This window comes from Vicugna pacos, chromosome X (assembly GCF_048564905.1).
Source record: "Vicugna pacos chromosome X, VicPac4, whole genome shotgun sequence".
NCBI classification, from domain to species: Eukaryota; Metazoa; Chordata; class Mammalia; order Artiodactyla; family Camelidae; genus Vicugna; species Vicugna pacos.
In genome coordinates, this window is record NC_133023.1 from 6,094,140 (window position 1) to 6,111,776 (window position 17,637).

The 17,637-nt window shown below is 49.5% G+C and overlaps 1 protein-coding gene and 1 long non-coding RNA gene across 6 annotated transcripts in view; one reads left to right on the forward strand and one right to left on the reverse strand.

Annotated features, from left to right (window-relative positions):
* The window catches only part of GPR143 (G protein-coupled receptor 143), a 44,252-nt gene extending 34,444 nt beyond the window's left edge, over positions 1–9,808 (reverse strand). For both annotated transcript variants that reach the window (XM_072956031.1, XM_072956032.1), the window contains exons 1-4: positions 9,360–9,808; positions 6,570–6,676; positions 5,523–5,617; positions 441–533 (exon numbers count right to left, since the gene is read on the reverse strand). In XM_072956031.1, the coding sequence (XP_072812132.1) occupies positions 441–533; positions 5,523–5,617; positions 6,570–6,676; positions 9,360–9,723 (659 nt within the window). In that variant the 5' untranslated portion in view covers positions 9,724–9,808. The remainder of the gene's footprint in view (positions 1–440; positions 534–5,522; positions 5,618–6,569; positions 6,677–9,359) is intronic.
* The window catches only part of LOC116277223 (uncharacterized), a 36,812-nt gene extending 20,387 nt beyond the window's left edge, over positions 1–16,425 (forward strand). Inside the window, exons 1-6 of one of the 4 annotated variants that reach the window (XR_012067480.1) lie at positions 1,085–1,149; positions 6,274–6,300; positions 6,586–6,691; positions 7,411–7,533; positions 15,756–16,007; positions 16,155–16,425. This is a non-coding gene — a long non-coding RNA (uncharacterized lncRNA). Of the gene's footprint in view, positions 1–1,084; positions 1,150–5,772; positions 5,871–6,273; positions 6,301–6,585; positions 6,692–7,410; positions 7,534–15,755; positions 16,008–16,154 lie in introns of those variants that run through there. The other 3 variants (XR_012067479.1, XR_012067477.1, XR_012067478.1) reach the window with 3 other exon arrangements.
* Positions 16,426–17,637: the final 1,212 nt, after the last annotated feature.

Genomic DNA, 17,637 nt, shown 5'->3' on the forward strand with positions numbered 1-17,637 from the left:
AGGCTTAAGATGAGCTCTTCTCAGAGCCACCCTTGGATTCTTCCAGCATCTCGAACTCGTCCTTGGGCTCTTCGAGTCACCTGCTGCTGCAGAGGAAGCTGGCTGGAAGAACGAAAGATTACGAGTGGGCGCCAGGAAGCGGCGTCACTCCGGAGGGGGTCACGCCTGGAGCCTGGCGCGCGCGCGCGCGCGCGGAGAAGAGGCCCCGCGCCCCGGGCGCTGCAGGCGCCCCGTGGCACCGGCACCGGCACCGACCCGCACGCACGGGACACGCGCAGCTGCGCAGTCAGCGCAGTCAGCGCGGGTCTCGCCTGCGCGGATCCCTGCGCACAGCCGCGCACAGCGGCCACAAGGCGCCCGCTCGGGGTCGGCGCCCGGGCCTCTCCTGCGGGAGGACGCGCGGCGGGAGTCGGGTGGGCGGGCTGGCGGGGGCGGCTTACCTGGCGACGGAAGGGTGGTAGAGCATCAGCGCCCCCTCCACGCACAGCAGCGCGGCCAGGCCCCAGGCCATCAGGTGGTACAGCAGGACGGTGCTGTCGGGAGAGGCCGGAGCTCCAGCCGCCGAAGCGCGGGCCCACGCCGCGCCGCGCCGCGCCGCGCGGGAGCCGGGACCCGCGACCCGCACTCTGCAAACGCTCGGCAAACCGCTGCCTTGTTCTGCCTCTTGGGTTTGTTTGCTTTCAATCGAGGCGAAGTTCGTGGATCATAAAACTAGCCATTTTCCCCCAATCATAAAGGACAGTCAGTGTGCTTACACGTGTTCAAGAAATCAATCATCTGTTATAAAAAGTAGCTCATCTGCGTCCTTTTCTCTTTTCTTTTTTTTAAGATTCCACATATAAACAATAAAACTAGCCATTTGAAAGTAACTGCTCAGTGGCATTAGGGCATCCACAGTGTTATGCATCCAGCACCTCTCTCCAGTTTCAGAACATTGTCATCACCCCAAACGGAGACCGGGCACCCATCAAGCAGTCCTTCCCGTTACTCCCGTCTCAGCCCCTGGGAACCACGAATCTACGGTCCGTCTCTATGGCTTTGCCTGTTCTGCACATTTCCTCCAAATGGAGTCCTGCTCTTGGTGGCCTTTTGCATCTGGCTTCTTTCACTGAACCGAAGGCCTTCCCGATGGGGAGGAGCGAGGCACAGGTACCTCATGATTCCCCCTCAGTGCCCAGCTCCCCTGGTAAGCAAGGAGCTCCTGGCTCCAATCCTTCCCGAAGTCTGTACCCAGTATGCAAGTGTCTCAGGGCTCAGTCCAAACCAGGAAGAAGGTCTCTAAGAACTGGGTGGTTACTCCATGTTCCAGGAGAGCAGGGAGGCTTCCTATGCGGCCTCCCGTCTCCCCACCTACCCCTCTACTCCCTGCAGAGTTAACATCTCCATCATGGATGCCTGCACTCCCACACGCCCCACCCCGCAAGGATTAGGAGCAGTCAGCCTAGCAGGTGGGGCCAGGAAGACAGATGCTGGGACCACGTGCAGGGCTCTGGCCCTTCACACACACAGCGGTCAGTCTGCCTCTTCTGTACAACAAGACGGGGATCAGGCTCCTTCAGAGGTGCCTGCGGTCACTCAAAGCTCTGCCGGACACCTGAGTGCAACCCCAGCTCAGCAGGATTTTACCCCTGAAGATCAGCTGCATAGACCGAGGGAGTAGTCAGAGCTCTGGGCGAAGGACCCCTCTCCAAGGAGACAAGAGAGTAAAGACAGACAGGCAGCTCATGAGGAGGGAGCTCCAGGGAGGAGAAGGCTTTACAGCCAGCTCTGTGGGCGGCCCCAAGGAGCAGCTCTGTGTTCTGCCTCCCCCATCATCTCTGGGTCCGAGCAGCCCTCTCTGCCCCTCCGGGTATGAGAAGCACACAGGGCTGTCCTGCCCAGAAGGCAGAGGCTTTGCAGGACACTCGGAAAACCCAGGAGCAGCTTCCTGCAGAGGCTGAAAGGGTGTGGGAGGGTGTGGAAGGGTGCGGAATCCCTGCATTCCAGACTGCAAGCCTGGGCTGGAAAGAGCCCGTGGCCTCGTCTGCTGAGGTGGGAGAGCAGGGCCAAGGTCGTGGCCAGGCCAGCCCAGCGTCCAGCTCCACAAAGCCTGGGCCTCAGGCTTCCCAGCGCTGGAAACTTGCGTGGCGCTTGTCCTTGGGAGGTGCCTGGATGTTCTGCATCCTTGGACATTTGCGTCCTGTTTGATGGGTGGGTCCTTGGAAGCCTGGCATCCTGTAGTGTTGGCACATCCCCAGCATCTGCCTACCCTAACACTGAGCTCCAAGATGAATCCAAACACTCCCCTGGGTGTGAGCAGGGCTTCCTGATTGCCTGTCCTGGCTTCTCAGAGCTCTGTCTGTCCTCCGGGTCTGGACAGCTGTCAGACTGCCCTGTCCAACCCCAGTGTCCCCTGGATGGAAGTAAATCATACATCCTCCTATGACAGCAGGAAGCATACTCTTCTGCTTCCTTTCAGTGCTGCAGAGTTGCTCATCTTTGCTACTAAATGGTGGTCCATGACACCTCTAATTGTGCCATAGCTCTGATCCCCTCAAACTGAGTGAGGGAACCATCACACTTGCACTCGGCTTCAGGGACAAGGTCTTCTCATGCTGCTCGCTGCCTACCCAAAGTCATTCTCCCTTTTTTCCCAAGTGACATAACCTGGATGCCATGCACAACAGCAGCATGCTTGGCGAATCAACTCTACTTCCTGCCTCCCCCTACAGCAAAGTGTGGCCATGAAGCTAAGTTCTGGCCAATAATACAAAAATGTAATTGCTCTGTGAAACTCCCAGGAAGGCTGCTTAAAAGAGAGCTAGCTCAAGGGAAAACAGGCCCCTTTTGTATTGCCCCATTCCTCCTTCCTGCTGTCTGGAATGCAGATGTGATGACTGGAGCTCCAGCAGCTATAATGGTTCATGACACCTTGAGGATGGAAGACACATAATAGGATGGTGCAGCAGAAAGAGAGATGGAGCTTGGGTCCCTCTTGTCCATCAGATTGCCTACCTCTGGCCTCCTTTAGCATGAAAGAGAAACTCCTATCTTAAGTCACTAGTATGTTATGTGTTTTACATAGGCGAAACTAATTCTCACTGGTACACCTGTTTGGCTGACTTTGACCCTGACTATCTTCCCTAGAAAATTTTCACAACCAGGTGTACCGGGGTTTTGTACAGATGTGTAAGAGCTTGGGAACTACAGGAAAAGGTAGAAGGAACAAACACAAAAATGGAGTAAGCACTAAATGTCAGGCTAGAGACACCAAAGTGAACAATGATGTGATTTACACACAGAATATCAAAGATTTTAAAGTGGTGACTCACTAAGATTGCCCAGTGTATTCTGGAGCCTGAATGTGGTCTTTATTTGGTTACTGATGTTGGTTTTAAAAGTGAATTTATTCCACAAAAGATGCTGGGACAACTGAATATCCACATACAAAAGAATAAAGGAGGACTGTATTCTCATCTTCCCACAAAAATTAATTCAAAACTCTAAATAAAAGTGTTCAAACTATCAAAACTCTTAAAAGAAAGCAAAGGTATAAATCTTTGTGACCTTGGGTTAAGCAATGGTTCCTTAGATGATAGAAAAGCACAAGAAATAAGGAAAAAGAGAAGAATTGGATTTCATCAAAATTAAAAACTTTTATGCTTCCAAAGATATCATAAAGTGAGTGAAAAGCAAGCCACTGACTGGGAGAAAATATTTGTAAATCATGGATCTAATAAGGTACTTGTACCCAGAACATACAAAGAACTCCTACAACTCAATAGCAAAAAGACAAACAGCCCAACTGAAGACTGGGCAAAGGAACTGAAGAGATATTTCTCCAAAGAAGGCGTACAAATGGCCAACAAGTGCATGAGAAGATGCTAAGCATCGTGAGCCATGAGGGAAGTCAAAGCCACGATGAGGCACCACTTCATACACCGCAGATTGGCTCAAATCTTAAAAGCCAGACAAATACACAGAAGCTAACAAGTGGTGTTGGCAAGGATGTGGAGGACTTAGAACCATCATATGTTGCTGGTGTGAGTGTGAAATGGTCCAGGCTCTTTGGAAAGCAGTCCAGCAACGCCTCACAAGGTTAAGCAGAGTTACGATATGACCTAGGAGTTCCACTCCGAGGTGCACACCCATAAATATACAGTGAAAACACACGTTCACACTGACACCTGTATACAGATGTTCACTGCAGCACTGTTCCTAACAGTCAAAACAATGATGAAAACAACCTAAAAGGCCACTGACTGATAAATGGGTAAAATGTAGATAGTGAAACAAAAGAATATTATTCAGCAGTGAACAGGAAGGAGTGATAGTTGCTACAATATGGACAAAGCTTGAAAATAACAGGCTAAGTTTCAGCAGCCAGATACAAAAGGCCACATACTGTATGAGTCCACTTACAGGAACTATCCAGAAGAGATAAATCTAGAGACAGACAGTAGACGTGAAGTTGCCAGGGGCCGTGGAGGAGGAGAGAACAGGGAATGACTAGTAACTAGTACAGAGATTCTACGGGGATGAATAAAATGTCATAAAACGAGTAATGCCGATGGTTGCACGATTCTGTGAATACACTAAAAATAGAAAAAAACTGATAGATTTTATACATTTAAACAGGTGAACTTTATAAAGCTTACAATCCCCAACAGGGGCACTGGGGATTAAACCCAAGACCTCGTGCATGCTGAGCACACGTTCTACCACTGAGCTATACCCCCACCCCCAAAGCTTCTTTAAAAAAAGGAAGCGAGGGCTCCATGCAAAGGGGACCTGATTGAAGTGGACTACACACCTGGTGGGGACAAACCCCTCCTGGGCCTGGAGCTGGGAGACCCAGACACTCGCCCTGCCCCCCTGCTTCTCTTTGGTACTTCGGTTCTCTGTTTCCTCCGCACACATGCACATCCCAGCCGCAACCCCACCTCACAGTTACTGAGCACCTGCTGTGGGCCAGGCTCCATCCTTAACCACCTACAATGACTAGCATGTTTACTCCTCCCAGGAATCTCAAGAGGTGGGTACTATTTCACAGTCCAGAGAAGTTCAGTAACTTGCCAACAGTCACACAGCTAGTGAGTGACAGGGCAGGGATTCGAACCCACCAAGGCCAAGGCACCAACCGCTGTGGAGTTCCTCCCTGGCAGCCACCGCACCTCCTGCATTCTTGGGCATAAAGTATCAATACATATTTCCAAGAATTTTTATCCCCAAATCTTCAGATGCCGTCACAAATGTTTACATTCATGTCAATTCTTTTTCAAGATTTGTCCAATTCTAAATATTTAATCTACTGAGTTACTTGTTTTCAGGGTTTTAACATCCTTGATATTTCCGTTCTGCCTCCTGCCTTTTATGAAAATGAGCTGCGACAGATGTTCCTCAGCAGAGGGGCCGGCTGAAAGGTTCTGACAGGCTAGGCCTGTCACACAGAAACTAAGATATTCTGGAGCACTCAGAGGTCTCTCCAGCCTTCCCGCAGGCAACAAACCGGGTCAGAAGCCAGGCTTGCTTCCTCTGAATACCTCAGTCCAGCGGATCTCCGGATCACCAGATAGGCATCAACCGCATAGCAGAACAGCCACCAGAAGCAGGCACTGTACAGCAGCTGGATCCACATCTGTAACCGGGGGGGCGGGGGCATCAAAGCTCCTGGAGTCAGGCTCCAGACTACCCCCACCATGAAATGAGCTGGCAGACGCCCACTTCCTCTGACGTCAAGAGGCAGCACATGAAAGCCCTCTGGAGACACGTGGACCGTCTTGGAAACCAGGGTGGGGTGTGGCCAGGGACGGGCGTGTGCCTTTGTCCCCGGCCTGCTCAGCTGGACTGGTCCAGCGCACCCTCCTTGTGGTACCCTTGTAGGCAGGAAGGTAAGGACTCAGATGTGTGGCATGACCTCAAGGCTCCCGGGGTCTTTGAATGAGAAGCTCTTTTGCTGAGAACAAAGGAGGATGGGCAGGAAGGACCTTCCCAGGAGAAGGGGAAGGCAGGGGCTCCGGATGTTAGAGACGGAACAAGACTTATACTGGGACGGATGTTCCACCGGGATGCAGCTGGGAAGCAATGGGAGGGAGGGAGAGACGCTGACGATGCTGCCGCAGACGGTGGGGTGAGTGCAGCATTCAGTGCCCTCTGAGGTCACTCACTGAAGCACTGACTTTGCAGACAGAGCAATATGTCCATCAAACAGATGTATTTAAATATATCCTTTGTTAAAGTAAAATACATCCAATAAATCAATAACATTCTTTTTTCTTTTTCTTTCTTGGCCAGCTGGTTTTGATTGTGGCTGGATCTAAGGTAAGGATTGCATGTGTGTTTAAGGAGGGGGGCACACTAACACAGCAGTTCTGAAACCTGAGTGTGCGTCAGAGCCCCTGGAGGGTTTGTTAAATCACAGATGCCCCCCCCCCCCGCCTCCAATTCCTGGTCAGGGGGTGGGGATGGGGAGCTCGGAGCATCTGTATTTCAAAACTGCAGTGGGTTGGTGGCAGGGTGGGGACCACACTTTGAGGACACAGCCTGGCAGGAGCAAAGGGGAGTGGAGAGATGAGGGGAGGCACACTTACTGCACTCCCCACACAGAAGGCAGTGGGCCACACGTCAGTCCCATTCACAGCTGAGATGTCCACGAAGCTCGGGAATCCTAACCACACCGTGGACCGGACTATGATACCTAAGGGAGAATCAGGTAATTCTTTGAATGTGGTTCCATTTCAAATCTAAAGCTGACTTGCTGCTCTGTAAAAAGGATGGATGGTTGGATGGGTGGATAGGAAGGAGAGAAAAAGAAGTGAGGTAGGGAGCAAGGAAATAAACACACACATTGGTGTGTGCAGACAGACAGAAAAAACAAGACTCAGAAAATAACTATTATGGTAATGGAGCAATCCCAGGCACTCTGATTTCAACTGAAACCAGCATTAGCTCTAATTTTTTTTGTTCGTTTACCTGGCATTAAGAAATGATTATGTCAATAACAATCTGTATTTTCTCGTCCAAGTGAAATATTCCTCACATAAAAAAGAACTGAAAAAGCACAATTCTGAAGTTTGAAAAGTTCTTTCATTCTTTAAAAAAACATATTTAAGATTTTCACAAATTAGCTCTGGATAATTTGATTTTGACCTTTATTAATTGTGAGTTTTCCTGGCTATTTGACCCAAATATCGAATTCTCCTCTAAACAGTACACACGCTTTCGGTCCATATGAGGGGTCTCTGCTGGGTAACGTGATACCCGCTGTTTAAGCGCACACCGTGTGACGCGCTGCCTTTCTTTGGCACAGTGAGTGCTTGGTCATTTTCAGGATACAGCACTGATGTGAGCTCAAGAAATACCGAATTTTTTTTTTTAATTTCTAAGTGAGGTGATAGATGTTAACTAAATTTATTGTGGTCATCATTTCAGGATAAACGTAAAACAAGTCATGATGCTGTCTGCCTTCAACTTACACAGTGCTGTGAGTCAGTTACAGCTCAGTGAAACCGAAAAAAAACAAAACAAAAAACAACAAGACCCACGCCCTAAGAGGTAGGCATCTGTAATTCTTATTTTCCAGTGAGGAGTCTGGTCACCAGGCCTCCCCTGACTCCGGCTTCTGCTCCTTTGCCCACAATGCCCTGTCTTCCCTTCTAAAGGCCGGAGGACATCCAGGTATTATTTCACTGGCCCTCAAAAGACCTTTGGGTACATCTCTACTTCCAGATATTCAAGTGACAGAAATTAAATTACTGTGAAGATGCGTTTCCAAACTGCTTTTTAGCAGAATCAGGAAGAAACCAGTTTTTTATGGAATTGTCATGCCCCAAATTGATTTTACCCTAACAGAAAGGAAGTATTGTGTCCTGTCTCACTCAAGTCTGAGAGAGTGAGCAGAGGTTCCACAGCATTTACCTGAAGTCATGAGTCCTCAGTGCCTCCAATCACACGAACTGGAGCGGGAGAACCAGGCCCTGGGACACACAGCCACCAGTGCCCAGGCATCTGCCCCCCCCCCGGGGAGGGGGGAGGTAAAAGCTGCCACCACCCCTCAGGGCGTGGAGGTGGAGGGCACTGCAAATGCCACCAGCCGTGGAACAAACCAACTGTAAATTAGCATTTGTGAGAAGACTGAACATATGCCAATGATACTAAGGAGTTGGTTTTCATTATTTTAAGATGCTAATGACATTGCAGTGATATATATATTTTTTAAATTCTTATCTTCTTCACTCATATGTATCTGTATGGATGAAAGGATATAAACTCTGGGATTTGCTTCAAATTAATCCAGTGGAGAGTGGGATGAGGGGATGGGATGTAGATGAAACTGGGTACAAGGGACACATCATACGGTCTCTCTGCATTTGTAGATGTTGGAAATTTTCCAAAATGAAAAGTTAGAATGCTCAGCAAAATGGAGCTTAGAAGCCTATAAAAACATGCCACGCTAGAGGTGAAAGCAGGGGTCAGCCAAGCTTCTGTCAAGGGCCAGAGAGAAAATATTTCAGGCTTTATGGGCCATACTTTCCCTGTTCAACACACCCCCTGCCCTCGTAGGGCAGAGTTGGCCGAGACGACACACTAGCGCAGGGCCTGGCTGTGTTCCCATGAAGCTGCGCTTACGGACGCTGGCATTTAAATGTCATGGGATATCTCCATGTCAGGAAACAGTCTTTTTCTTTAGATTTTTAAGAAACACTTTAAAACGTAAAAACAGTCTTAGTTCATGTGCCATAGAAAAGAGGCAGCAGGCAGGATTTGGCCTAAACTGCAGTTTGCCTGCCTGTGGAATAAAACTCAAACTTGCATAGATGGATGGATGGATGGATGGATACACAGATGGTAGATGATGGATAGATAAAATTTTATTATATATTTATATATTTATTTATATATATAATATATATAAAGGAGATATAGATACAGATATAGACGTATATCAAGTTTTCTTCCTGATTCTGCTAAATCACATTGGAAATGAATGTGTGTGTGTGTGTGTGTGTACACAGAATAAGAACTGCTAGTCTCTCACTGGTGTAACAATTAAGGATGCATTCTACTTTCTGGGTTTTCCTTAACAGCGCTGTCTAGTTCCCCTGGTAAGCTTGCAGTAACACATTAAGTTGGTCTAGAAAAGGAAAAAAAAGGGGGGGGGGGGTCCCTGAGCCACCTTTTACCAACCATCCAGCTTGCACAGTCCCCTGAGTCCCCTGGCCGCCCCGTCCGGTCCCTGGGGAGCCGCCCGGCTCAGTCCTCCCGCCCCGCGGGCCGCGCGTCCCCCGCGCCGGGGCCGGGTCCCAGCCGCGCGCTCCTCCGCGCCCCCGGCAGGTAGCAGCCCCGGGGCGGGTGCCCACCCGCCGGCCGCGCGCCCTTACCCAGGCAGCCGAGCACGTCGCAGGCGATGGCCGCGCGCAGGATGCGGACGGAGGCGGGGGCGCGGGCCGAGGCCGGCGGGGCGGCCGAGAGGACCCCGGGGCCCGCGGGCCGGCGCCCGGGCAGCAGCTGCAGGAGGCCGAGCGCCAGGCGGAGCGCGCCGCTGCCCAGGCACAGCGCGTGGAAGGCCCGCGGCTGGAAGCTCAGCACGAGCTGCGTGGCGGCGTCCCGCGTGGGGCAGCAGAAGGTCCCCAGGCGCGGGGAGGCCATGGCCCGGGCTCGGGGACGCGGCTCGGGTCTGCCGGGACCCCGCCGGCCGGCCTGGGTCATGTGCTTGCTGGGCGGGCCGGGGGATGGGGGCGTCATGCGCCCTGGGCCTCCCCATCCCCGCCCCAGTCCCCCGCGCTGGCAGAAAAGGCGCCGGGCGGGGTGGGGGCTGTGCGCCTCCGCGAACGGCACGAGGCCTCACGAGGGTGATGCTTGGTCAGGAGGAGGGGGACGTGGCGAGAGGAGGAGGGGGGACGTGGCGAGGGGAGGAGGGGGGCCGAGGGGGAGGAGGGCGCCAGGTGGGAGAAGTCCGCTCGCTCTCTGCCCTTGCACCCGGCCTACCCGGGGCTTCATTGTCCGGAATCCAGAGCGCCCAGTCCTACCACCTCGTCTTAACGGATTTTTCCAGGCAGCGCGCCTCGGGCCAGATCTTCCCCGTTTGGGATTCCTACATTCCTAATTTTGATTCGTTACAGACTCATAAACCGTGGCTGCTGTGACTGGCATGAAAGCAGTGCTTTTCTTTACGGTCCCTCTTCCCCTCTGAAACAATCCCACAGCGCTAGCATTTTCCTTTAAAAACCAACAAGTAAATCTAAGAAAAGAGAAACTGCTTTGCCTAACCCGGCGCGCGCGGGGGCACACGCACACGCGCACACGCATTTTATACCTTTCAGGTGTAGGGTTGTTTTGGGCATTGTAAACTAGCTTTCAAGGGTGATTCTGTTTAGAAAAAAAAGTTCAAGTTTATTCAGATTTTCTTAACAGCTTCAGTTTTTCTATGAATTTTCATCATACTTCGAAAACCACACTTTATTCTATATGCATGCAAATTTCAAAATGGTATCAGTACTAAAGATAATATACTGAGTGAAGTTTTTTGAAAAAAGCTCTTCAAGGTTGAAAATCAAAGAGTCCCCTCTAGGTTATGGCTTTACTAACCAAATCTTTATTTTTAAAAAAGAAAAATCCCGGCTCCACCATATTTATCATCAATAAACCAAAGAGGCGCGTTTGCAGCCCACCCTTTGGCCTCTCCCCTCAGTAAATGCGCCCCCCTCCAGGTTTTTCCCAACCAACCAAAGGTAAGGCATCCCTACTGTTTCCCTCCCCTTCTCATAGTAAGCAGACACTTCTAGCTCATCTGCATTTCCACCACCAGCTTTGCAATTTTTAAAAAGTTTTATTTTTTTAATGGAGGTACTGGGGATTGAACCCAGGACCTCATGAGCTATATACCATCCCTCCAGCTTTGCAATTTTAAGTAAGGCAAACTTTGGGCTCAGCTCCTAAGCCTTCTTCCTCGAAAACCACAGGACTGGGCTTCCTGTTGGGACCCATGCATGGAAGGCAGCCAGATGGAAGCAGCGCCTTGAACAAAGAGCTGCAGACGCCGCCGCTGCAAAAAGATCCGGCAGGCATGTCTGTAAGCAGGGGCAGCCGCTTGGATAGACGTCACACCCGCATCGTCAAAACCTTAACCGCCCTTGATATTACACACTTGCTTGTAAAGACAGTAGAAAACATCGTGGAACTACTCCCCAAATGCTAATTTGTCTGTCCTTTCGAAAGCATAAATCTTGCTATCTGCTTTGAAATAGTTCATCTTCTCTTCCATTGGCTCTTGGAAAGCAGAAGTGGCTTCTGGAGGTCAGTGTGTGGGATGTACTTTGAAAGATAAAAATGGAAAGGAGCATCTGTTTGTTTACTGTAACGCCATGGGTTTGGGTGGCCGGCATGCGTAGGAATGTCACTGCATTTCGATCTCTGTTTCATGCCCAAGCTACACATACCCCAGCTCTCTGCTTTCCCACGGGCCAGCCTGCAGGCTCTGAAGGACTCAGGTGCCAGTGTTCAAGAGACAGGCTCCAGGGGGATCAGCGGTCAGAATTAGCTTGGGGAGGAAATTGTTACAAATGACGATCCCTGGGCCATCAATTAAGATGTTATGCTACAGATGGGTCTCAGAGCAAACTTGCAGAAGGACAGAAAAGATTGCATTTATTAACTGTCATTAAAGTAAAACAGCTTGAAACCAGTATGAGAAGTAACACTGAGATGACAGAATTTTTTGTGACGGTGCAGTTACAGTATGCAAAAAAGTAAACAGGTAAAGTGCGCGCGCACACACACACACACACTCACATGCATACTTGGAGGTGGGAACATTTGGAAGGACTGCGGGTGAGAAAAATACACAGTGACTGCCGAGCCGGGGTCAGGGGAGCTCGGGCATTGAGGTACGTGTGCAGTAACGCTCGGGGCCTTTAAGTCTATGAAGTTTAGTTTTGCATCCACCCCCAGCCCTCCTTGCTACCAGTCTAGCACCTAGATTCCATGTTTTCACAGTCTGAGCCACCAGGACTTTAGTGCCCTGGAAATGCCCCGTCGCCCACAAATCACGATTAGCCTGCTAGTCCCACCTGAGCAGCTCTCCCTGAGAAGATTCAGATTCAGGAAGTTTGGGGTGGGGCCTGAGACTCTGCATTTCTAGCAAGCTCCCAGGAGATGCAGATTATGCTGGCCCATGCTTTTTTTTTAATTTAAAAAATTGCAGTTTGGTCAGTTTACAACGTGTCAATTTCTGGTGTACAGAGTAATGTTTCAGTCATGCATGTACATATGTATATTCCTTTTCATATTCTTTTCATTATAGGGTTACTATAAGACACTGAATATAGTTCCCTGTGCTATACAGAAGAAATTTGTTGTTTATCTATTTCTTATACAGTACTGCGTATCTGCAAATCTCGAACTCCCAATTTATCCCTTCTCACCCCTTCCCCCCCATAACCATAAGTTTGTTTTCTATGTCTGTGAGTTTGTTTCTGTTTTGTAAATAAGTTCATTAGTGTCGTTTTTTAGATTCCACATATGAGTGATATCATATAGTATTTTTCTTTCTCTGTCTGGCTTACTTCACTTAGAATGACAATCTCTAGGTCCATCCATGTTGCTGCAAATGGCATTTATTTCATTCTTTTTTATGGCTGAGTAGTATTCCATTATATATATATTATATATATATATACACCACAACTTCTTTATCCAGTCATTTGTTGATGGACATTTAGATTGCTTCCATGTCTTGGCGACTGTAAATACTGCTGCTATGAAAACTGGGGTGCATGTGTCTTTTCAAATTAGACTTTTCTCTGGATATATGCCCAGGAGTGGGATTGCTGGATCATCAGGTAAGTCTATTTTTAGTTTTTTAAGGAATCTCCACACTGTTTTCCATAGTGGCTGCACCAAACTACATTCCCACCAGCAATGCAGGAGGGTTCCCTTTTCTCCACACCCTCTCCAGCATTTATCTTTTGTGAACTTTTGAATGATGGTCATTCTGACTGGTGTGAGGTGATACCTCATTGTAGATATGATTTGCATTTCTCTGATAATTAGCAATACTGAGTATTTTTTCATGTGCCTATTGGCCATTTGCATGTCTTCATTAGAGAAATACTTGTTGAGGTCTTCTCCCCAATTTTGGATTGAGTTGGTTTTTTTTTGTTATTAAGCTGTATGAGCTGTTTGTATATTCTGAAATTAAGCCCTTATCAGTCGCATCATTTGCAAATATTTTCTCCCAGTCCGTAGGGTGTCTCTTTGTTTTGTTCATGGGTCCCATTGCTGTGTAAAAGCTTATGAGTTTACTTAGGTCCCATTTACATACTTTTGCTTTTACTTCTATTGCTTGGTTCCTACTTTGAACAGCAAAGGCGGTAGAACTTGTATCTCAGCCAGAAAAAGAAAGGGACATCCAGGCCATGTTGAAACGTGGGGAGGGCTTAGTTCAAAAGAGATGCAGAGAAGATGATCAGCATCCCAAGAGCCACTCTAAGAGCAAATGATGAGACTCAGGGCTGGAGGAGGGGGTGAGGAGGGGTGAGCAATGTCTTTCCTTCTAGGTCTGGAGGCCCCGGTGAGTGACAGATGTTTGGGACTCACTTGGTTGGTTGGATTTTTGTGCCCCACCCTCCAGGGACTAACTTGGTTGGTTTTTGCTTTTGTGTTGTTGTTGGTTTTTTTTAATGGCGGTGCTGGGGATTGAACCAGGACCTTGTGCATGCTAAGCATGAGCTCTACCACTGAGCTGTACCCTCCCCCACCAGGGACTTACTTGGGACAGAAGTCAGGATGCTGGGAGGAAAAGGAAGCAAATGGAAGAGGAAGAGGCCAGATAAGGACTGGGGGAGAGGCAACAAAAGCGACATTGTGTTGAGAGAGAGAGAATGTTCTGGCAATCTTCTCAGGTTGAAAATTAGAGGGAGTTCACCCTGGCCTAGACAAAAGAAGAGGCCAGGGCTGTGGCAAACTCCTACTGAAGCTCTTTTCGCACTGGAGAGCATCTTGGTGCCCTCCAACTAACCTATGGAATCGCAGACAGTCCCACCTGATTATACACTGTTTTAAAAGACATATCCTGTATGAGGACATTTGGTCCCTGCAACAAAAAAGGAGAAAAAGGTTTTGTGCTGAGTGAAAATTTCCAGCACCCAAAAAAGGAATGTAGTGATTTTGAAACCCAATGCTTAGCCATGTATTTGAGGTCAATGGACAAACATTCAAAGCCAATTAAAAGCAGACTCTTTTACATACATCTGCTGTCTTGGAGCGGCTCTAAAAGTGTACACACACATATTTTGTAAGTTGTGGTTCTCTGCATCTGCCTGACTGTCTCTTCAATTTGGGGGACAATGGCTTGTGCTGTGACGTCACTTCCCTGATGGATCTAAGAAGAATTGTTGACTTTTCAGCTTCTTCCACTTTTTACTTGTTAGGGTGAAGTGGCGACTGCTAACTCCTGACATGCCAGACTAGAAATCACACTTTATTTTCTCACAGTTACGGTGGCTCGGGAGTCCAGGCACCCTTTGGCTGAGTCTCCCATCGCAGGGTCTCTCAATGGCTGCCAGTTAAGATGTTGACCAGGGCTGGGTGTCATCTGAGGGTGTGAGTGAGGAAGGATTCACTTCTAAACTTAGACGTTTATTGGCGAGTTTCCGTTCTTCACAGGCTATTGGCCAGAGGCCACCTTGCGTTCCTTGCCACCTGGTCCTCCCCACAGGGCAGCTTACAACATACGGCTGAGTTCATTAAAGCCAGCAGGAAGGATTCTGCTGCAAAGACAGACGTCCCAATCTTTGTAACCTAATCACTGGACTGGTAACTCATCACCTTTGCCGCATTCTTTTGGTTAGAGGCAAGTCACAGGTCCTGCCCACAAGCAGTGGAAGGGGATACACAGAGAGAGAACTCCAGCAGGTGGGGCTCACGGAGGACGCATCTTAGGGTCTGTCCACCACAGCTGCTCTCAAGGTTGTGTGCTGGGGCGAGGGAGCTGCAGTGTCCACCCCTGTCCGTCAGCCAGGAAGGGCTGCCTCTGGGGTGGGCACTTAAACTCCCAGGCACGTCTGGCCCCCCAGGCTTCCTGAGATCACTGGCGTAGTGAGTTCCTGCCACCTGAGGTGGTCCCAGGCTGCCTGTTGGGGGTGGGGGAGTATATTAATGGGGTGCAAGGCTGACATGGCTGGAGTACAGACAGCATCTGTGTCCTTTCTTTTCAGAAATAAATTTGCTGGGTTTTACCCTGTGGAGTGGACAGAACTGCTCCAGGTTAGTTACAGGGCTTTAAGAGGATAAAACGTTTTGCTGTGGCTTGTATCTTGGCATTGGGCCCCGTTTCTGTCCCCTGGAGAATTCAGCAGCTCTGCAAATACTTCACATGATGAATGGGCTTTGAACCGGGGCTTAGAACCCCGAGAGTCTCATTTGTGGTTTTTGTCGGGGATCGACCTCCCCGAACAAAACATGAGAGTCCTGGCTTCTGAAGGAATCTCGTCCTCTGCTCTGAAAAAGCAACAGAAACTGATGGGTTGAAAAATAATGCGGAAAAGTACGACTTCAGCTCTGCAGTGGTCAGAGAGTGAGTCTGTCAGCTACGTGGTCTCAGCCTGGGAAGAGGTGAGACCAGAAGAGGGAAGGAGAGGGCGGGGCTTGTGTTCTGAGAAGAAGGAGGAAACCAAATTAATCTGAATATTATTACCCCACTGCCTTCCGTGCGTTGGCAGCATCAGGTACTTGAAGTCATGCTTAACACTCCCGTCCACCCACCTTTTTATCTCTAGTTTATGCATAAGGGACCAGAAGAGGCGAGGAAACTTGTCCAGGGTCACGGAGGTGGCAGAGTTGAGAATCAAACCCAGGAGGATTACACCGTAAGCTCCGGAGGGGAACTGGGGGCTCATTTCCCTGTCAACATGTCTACAACCAGGTCAGACCGAGGAAAGCAGTTTCGCCACACACCACCTGGAAGCAACACTTTTGAGAAGCTGGAGGCAGCAAGTTGAATTTGATGCCATCCTCGCACTTTCAAGGAAGTGAGTGAGTGTGGGGGGGGCGGGGTGAGGCGAACAGATGGACAGGCATGTATACATGTTACGTGTTTCAAGCTTTGTTTACTTGTTATGTTTCTTTTTGAGCACACTACACTAATACAGTGAAATGGAATGATTATCTCTGGGCAGGCTGTATCCTCTGGAGTCCCCACGCATACCAGACTGTCCAGTCTCAGATACCTCACAAAAAGGACTAAATCCACTCGTTAACCACAGACTTCGGTTGATTTTGAAGTGACTGCTTCACGGGTACTTCAGGGGCCCCGAGCAGGGAACAGGAAATCCACAGTAACCTCAAGGGCTTGGCTTGCGGTGAGAACTACCACGTGGCGGTGCGTAACACAAGCTGGCGTGCAGCTGGCCGTGCGCACCGCTGGAACGTTTGTCTGGTACACACACCAGACGGCAGCTCAGTATCAGAGGGACTGAAAGGCACTCACGGAGAAAGTGTGGGTCCTTCATTCCTGGGGAGGGGGGACCTGATGGCTTAAACATGATAGCTCTTCCCCCGAAGTCTTTGAGTCTGCATTGCTCATGGCTGAACATCTCGAGTAAACCCAGTCCACAGCCCCAATCTCTCAAACCTGTGACAGTTCTTCAGTCTATGACACGGATCAGAAAACTTATTAAGAGGCTCCATATTTTAGCCTTTGCAAGCCTCACAGTCTGTTGCAATCACCCAGCACTGCCATGGGGGCCCCAGAGCAGCCATATGCAGAAGGTCAACGGATGGGCGTGGTGTTGTACCAATAAAGCTTTATTTACAAAACCAGACAGCCGGCCCTTGGGCTGTAATTGGTCTTTTGTGTCAAACTAAGCACACCAAAATAATAATAAAGTAAGAAATATGTATGGGCTTCTGTCATGTGTATTTGCTAGATCTGCTAGATTATTTGATTCTATTTTAGAAAACATGAGAAGCTCTGAAGAAGCAAGCAGCTCATGAGACACATGAGACGTCTTAAGTAAGCAGAGCGTGTGGGCGCTGTGCAGAGACACAAGGGGACTGCAGGATCAGGACCTCAACATTGGTAAGGTCGTAAGTTGGCCATCACCGGGGACACACATCCTGGCCACTCGCCTCTGCCTGAGAAACACAGCAAGCGCTACACCTGCGGCTGGCGAGCTTGCCCAAGGTCTCCCAGCCATCAGGCGGCCTGGACTGCAGGCACCTTCTGCTGCGGAGCCCCTCGCTCACCGGCAGTTGTGGTGCTCCTGACCGCACGGGCAGCAGGGCAGGCTGCCGAGGCAGAGAGAGGCACATGCTCACCCGGGAACTCAAGATTAAGGTAATGTAGCCCTTCCCCTCTGCTGCATCCCACCCTACATGCGTCCAGGTACCCACCTTCCCCCCCTTTCTCTTAGTGCTTTAATCACTTAATGTCGTGACTCGAGCATCTCCATCTGGTCTCAGGGACAGCCTGGCCAGTTATGAACTTGGTGGCCCCCACTGAATCAAAGTGACTTCCCACAGAACACCTTTGAATCATAAAACTGGCCATATTAGAAGAGTCGGTCAGGGGGAGGGCAAAGCTCAGTGGTAGAGCGTGTGCTTAGCATGCATGATGTCCTGGGTTCAGTCCTCAGTGCCTCCATTAAAAAAAATAATAAT